General features: G+C 47.5%; 1 protein-coding gene across 5 annotated transcripts in view; it reads left to right on the top strand.

Moving 5' to 3' along the window:
* The first annotated feature begins 378 nt into the window (after positions 1–378).
* Positions 379–6,000, top strand: part of ACTR3B (actin related protein 3B) — a 47,118-nt gene continuing 41,496 nt past the window's right edge. For all 5 annotated transcript variants that reach the window (XM_084859334.1, XM_084859332.1, XM_084859333.1 and 2 more), the window contains exon 1: positions 379–565. In XM_084859334.1, the coding sequence (XP_084715460.1) occupies positions 522–565 (44 nt within the window). In that variant the 5' untranslated portion in view covers positions 379–521. The remainder of the gene's footprint in view (positions 566–6,000) is intronic.

The following is a 6,000-nucleotide window of genomic DNA, read 5'->3' as shown; positions in this document are numbered from 1 at the left end:
CAGACCACATTTTGTCAGAACTCTCCGCCATGACCTGTCCGCCTTGGGTGGCCCTGCACGGCATAGCTTATGGCTTCACTGAGTTACGCAAGCCCCTTCGCCACAGCGAGGCAGTGATCCACGAAGGAGATAGGTAGCAGGTAGATAATTTAAAGACCACGTACATCAGTAAATACGAGGGAGTGTTCCAATACAAAATTCATCCATATACCGCCACCTCTCGCTAGGTGACCACTGACCCCACGTCGGGGAAGGGTTAGAAGAAGGGCAGAAGCCTAGCTGTGCCCATCCCAAAATGGCCGCCAGGGGGGCACCGCAGGTCGCTAACGTGTTTTTTTTTAATCACGTGGATTGGGCGGCGGGGCGGGGCGGGGAGAATGAGAAGCGTGGGTTTGGCGCAAGCGTGTTGCGGCCGGCGCTGTCAGCCCAGTCGGCGGCTCAGGGCTGCTGAGGCGGCGGGTGCGGCCGGGGCTTCCCCGGCAGGGAGGGCTCCCTCTCCTCCTCTTTCCCCCGCCCCGAAAATGGCGAGGCACCTGCCCCCGTGCGTCGTTGACGGCGGCACCGGGTGAGTGACCGCGACCGCGGGCTCCGCGCTTCGCGCGGCACTGCCCGCCTCCTCAGCCCGGGCGCCCGACTGCGCCCTTCGACTCTCCCTTCTCCGCCCGCCCCTGCCCTCGCCCCCTTTCCTTGCCCGGCCCCCGGTTAAGACCTTGCCCCAAACGGGCATCTTGCCTCGGAGAAGCCATGATTTGCCTCTCCCTGTACTAGAACGGGGTGTGTGTGCACCTTTTCCGGGCGGAGCAGCCTTCTTCACCAGCGCTACGGGCTGGCTTTTCCTTGTGACCTTTTCTTCCCCGGAACCAGCTCCCCTAGCCTCCTTCACCTCGGGACGCCTGTTCTGCCCTCTCCCTCCCTATGTGGCGGTTCTCCCGCCTCCCAGGGCCGGTACCGTTTCAGAACCTCACGCAAGAAGAGCTATGCCCATCTTCGTGCGTGTGTTTTAATCCCCCGCCCCCGCGAGTGCTGTTGCTGTCATTGTTGTTGTTGTTCAGTCGTTCAGTCGTGTCCGACTCTTCGTGACCCCATGGACCATAGCACGCCAGGCCTTCCTGTCCTGCGCTCTCTCCCGGAGCGTGCTCAAGTTCATATTCATTGCATCCGTGATGCTATCTAGCCATCTCATCCTCTGCCGTCCCCTTCTCCTTTGGCCTTCAGTCTTTCCCAGCATCAGGGTCTTTTCCAGGGAGTTTTCTCTTCGCATTAGGTGGCCAAAATATTGGAGCTTCAGCTTCAGTATCTGTCCTTCCAATGAGCACTCAGGGTTGATTTCCTTTAGGATGGACTGATTTGACCTCCTTGAAGTCCAGGGGACTCGTAAGAGTCTTCTCCAGCACCACAGTTCGAAAGCATCAATTCTTCGGCGCTCAGCCTTCCTTATAGTCCAGCTCTCACAGCCATACATTACTACTGGGAAAACCATAGCTTTGATTAGACGGACCTTTGTCGGCAAGGTGATGTCTCTGCTTCTTACTATGCTGTCTAGGTTGGCCATAGCTTTCCTCCCCAGGAGCAAGCGTCTTTTAATTTCATGGCTACAGTCACCGTCTGCGGTGATCTTGGAGCCCAAGAAAGTAAAATCTGTCACTGCTTCCATTTCTTCCCCTTCTATATGCCAGGAAGTGATGGGGCCAGATGCCATGATCTTCGTTTGTTGCTGTCATACCGAACAATAACTTGGTATCTGACGCCGTTCTCCTCAGGATTTATTTATGTATTACATCTATATCCCGCCTTTCCTCCTCAAGGAACCCAAGGCGGTGTACCTAATTCTCCTCCTCTCCATTTTATCCTCACAACAGCAACCCTGTGAAGTAGGTTGGGCTGAGAGCCTGTGACTGGCCCAAAGTCACCCAGTGAGCTTCCATGGCTGAGTGGGGACTAGAACCCAGATCTCCGGACTCCCGGTCCGACGCGCTTGTTTTTGTCCTCCCCAGATTCCAGTGCGGGAACAGTCTCGAAAATGGTTTTTGCTCCTTCCGTCCTCTTTCTGTCCCTGGCCCCAACCCTACCCTGTGGTACTTCCCCGTAAGGGTAGGGTACCCTGTAGTACTTCCCTGACAAATTCCCAGCCTCAAAGTGGCAGATCTCTCTTGTTACACCCACCCACACCCATTCCATCAGCTTTTATTGTCTATTCCTTGGAAACAGTTTAGAGAGATTTGGGATGGACTGTACAGTTCTGTCTGTCATTTATGTGTTTATTATATTTATATCCCGCCTTTTTCCCAATACTGGGACTTTTTCCTGTTCTGATGCCCTTAATGATATCCGATACTATCTGCCTCACCTTATCTATTGTTACAACTGCCCCCTGTTCCCCACTCTCTTAAGACACAATTCTTTAGCCTTGTTTTTCCCTCTTTTAAAAAGAATGGACAGATTCTGCAATAATATTTCTTTGTTCTGCCTTTGTTCCTCTGGACCCAACCTGCCCTCTCTTCCCAGGAGTGGTATAATACTTGGGCCCAGTTTGCTCATGGCTTTGAGTCACCCCCAGCCTTGCATGCCTTCTATTGATTTCTTCTGCCTGCCATCCGCAGTTTCACATCTTGAAAATTATCCTGTCTCTAGGGTTTCCACATTACTGATATCCCTTTTATTCTCCTGGTATTTACTACTATAGAGGGTCCCCTGAAGTTTTTCTCACAGCTATATTTTGCAAGCTTTCCTATCCCTTAACTTTTCCTCCAGCCTCACGTTTCACATATTTTGGTGTGATGACGTATATATTCAGAAAATAAGATTTGAGAACATGGTACTTATGTTAATGTGTTGATGGCTCCCCCTTCTCATCTTTGTCAGCTTGTGGGTTTTGTTCTACTTGCCATCTGTTGCATCAGGTTTGTAGTGATCAGATGCAGATGGATGAGGAGTTCATTGTAGGAAGTAGGAACAGTTTTACAAGTGCTCTGGATGCTGTTATGTTTCTCCTCTTCTCCCCCTTCACTTGAGCAAGACAGGGTTAAAGTAGAAATTCATTTCAGAATCCATAAACCAGAATAGAGACGTTCTGTCTTAGATTTCCTGCGCCCTCCCCCAACCTCCATGTTTACTTGCTTAAGGAAAAGAATTACTCCTGTAGAAGAGTATAAGGCTACAGAAGCTGAAGTCTTTGGTTCTCACATTTGTTATCTGATAAATTTCAAGTCAATACTGACCATATTTAATTTATACTTCTGCAGTGTAAATGCTGTAACTACTTGGGGGATGTCTGGAAATGTACACGTATAGCCACAGGTGTATGCCATAGGGTGCATAGCCTGTGGTATATAAATTGGGCGGGGTCTTGTGTATTCAGCTTTCACGTAAAAGAAAAATACCAAGTTTTAACTCATGTGATTTTAAAGAATATTCTGCTAAAGTACTCTTGTGGGGTTTTGTGATGGGTGGGTAAAACCATAGGTGCCCTCCAGATGTTTTGGACTACAACTCCCAGCATTCCTGACCATTGGCAATGCTAGCTGGGGCTGTTGGGAGTTAAAGTCCAAAACCACCTGGACGGCACCAGGGTAGGGAAGCTGAACTAGACTAAATTAGTTACATTTAGGTCCCATTGAAATCAATGGGACTTAAGTTAGCCACAATTGATTTATTTCAGTAGGAACTGAGGGAGATTCCAGATGGGGGACTCCTAGTAATACCAACTGGGAGGTATTCTGCAGCCTTTTTTCCCTTAACAAATTTTCTGTGGTAAGGAAAAAGACAGAAGAAGTGGTAGGAAAATATGGGAGGGTTACAAGTGGATGACATTGTCATCTGCATCCCCTGTAAAATTCTGTGAATGAGATAGGGCGATGGCACCACAAAAGCCTTGTCTGGATGGAAGCACCCCCAGTGCAATTAACCTGTAGAAAATAAGAATCATGGGGTGAATTCAAGTAGTCACAAGATAAGAGATGTTGACAGTATAATTCACCTACACCTAGGATGACCAGATGCGGCAGAGGAAAGGACCTTTAATAGGAAGAGGAACTTCATGTGCAGAAGAACAACTTGGGCGGATGTAGCTTGTCATGTCCTAGTGTTGCCGGGGTGAGAAAAGATACGCCTTCTGGAATTCCCTCTTCACCGCCAAAGGTCCTCTGTTGTATCTGGTCATTAGATGGTCCATGGTCTAGTTCTCCCTGCCCTATAACTTTCCACGTTATAACTTTTCAGAGTTCTCCCCCCCTTTTCCCTCCCCCCTTTCTCTCACACATGTGTGCACACACAAACACAGCCATTCCACCCTCAAATCCCACAACTACAAGTCTTGCCCAGATCTTGCCCTGTCCAACTTAACCCACACACATTCTGCAATTGTATGATCGGGCAGACTCAACAAGAGGTGAAACACCATCAGTCATGAGTTATTCCTGAGCCAGATGTTAGACACTGGCCACTTCCACGCATCTGGCAAATGCTGGATGGGAACATGGATTTCCTGGATGGGCTCACTAGATTTGAGGATTCTGTTAGGAAATACATCTGCCAAGTGTATACCAAAACATTGGCCAATGGCTTTTGGTCAAGATGTTTGGGTGAGCTCTCCCCAAATCAGCTCATGTCCTAGATGAGCAAGTAAGGCAGCATCCTGGGACAATCTTCACCTGCAACTCAGAAGAGCGTATCAAACCCCTAAACACTGTGAAGATGATTGACTTTGATAGCATCTTTGGTATCATGGTTCCTTTGACGCTTTGCCTCTTCCAGCATCTCTCCCTCATTGCTCTGCTACATTTATTTTAGGTCTTTCCCTTTAAACATAACATGACCAATAAATGACTAACCAGTCTGTTTAAAAAAAAATGCCAAGGAAAAAAAGGCCGGGATTTGAATATGTTTATAAGTGCCCTCAACACTTGTCCAATGGAGCTTTTGACTTTTGGCAGCACAGCCCCGAAATATAGACTGCTTTTAAAATTTCACTTCTGAAAGAGGCTTGCCATGCAAGATGGACTGCTCTCTGAAATGTGCAAGTCCAGAGCCCTGCTGAATACACAGAGCTGATTGCACAGTTCTTGAGAGCCAGGCCATTTGGTTTGAAATATGCAAATTAAGTGTAAGCGCACAGTTTGCATAATATTCTGATCTCAGATGTTGGATTTTGTGCTTGCAGACAAAATTGTGGGTTTTTTCTGTTAGTATAGAATTCTGGAGTCCTAGATGCCATAGTTTTGTTCTTTAGATGTCATGTGTAATATGTACACGAGCTGTTCTTGTCCCAAATAAATAATCTGAGTTCTTGGATGGAGAGGGTTTTTTCTTTTCCCGTTAAAGTGGCTGTTCCTATTTCTTCTTCTTCTTCCAAAAATGTGGAGGATCTGTTTATTTTGATATATGGTATTCTTTATCCTGAAGACGCAAGGCAGACAGCATTTTAATAATATAAAGATTTCATTCTGCAGGATAAAACTGCACCAATTCAGTCCCCATCCATCTGCTGATTTAATCCTGATCCCTTAAATCCAGCCTCAAAAGAGAGTTCTTAGAATATTAATGCAAAATTTTCAGGGTTAGACTTGGCGAACTTCCAGTGAGAGGGGTTTCATAAGTGGGAGAGTAACTGAAAATGCCTTTCTGTGTGCCCTTCTATTTGGACAGTGCAAAGATGGCATCTGTGATGGATCTTGGAGATCACAGTGGGACATTATGCACAAAGTACTCTCCCAGGTATGTTAGGCCTAAGCTGTTTAGTCCAGCCTTCCACAACCTGATGCCCTCCAGATGTGTTGGATTGCTGTCTGAGAATGATGGGAGTTGCAGTCCAACACATCTAGAGGATACCAGGTTGGGGGAGAGTGGTTTTAGAGACTAATGCTCAAATTATAAGGGCCCCAGAGGGCTGTAGCCACTACATGACCTGTCAAGTGCTAAGCAGTCCCCAGATGTAAGTCCTGTAGGTTGTAGGCAGGGTATATGCTAATAGCACACACATGTGTTTCATCGGTGGAATCCAAA

This window comes from Heloderma suspectum, chromosome 5 (assembly GCF_057233095.1).
Source record: "Heloderma suspectum isolate Gila_16-S chromosome 5, 16-S_ref, whole genome shotgun sequence".
Lineage (NCBI taxonomy): Eukaryota > Metazoa > Chordata > Lepidosauria > Squamata > Helodermatidae > Heloderma > Heloderma suspectum.
This window is presented reverse-complemented; position numbering and strand designations above follow the sequence as displayed.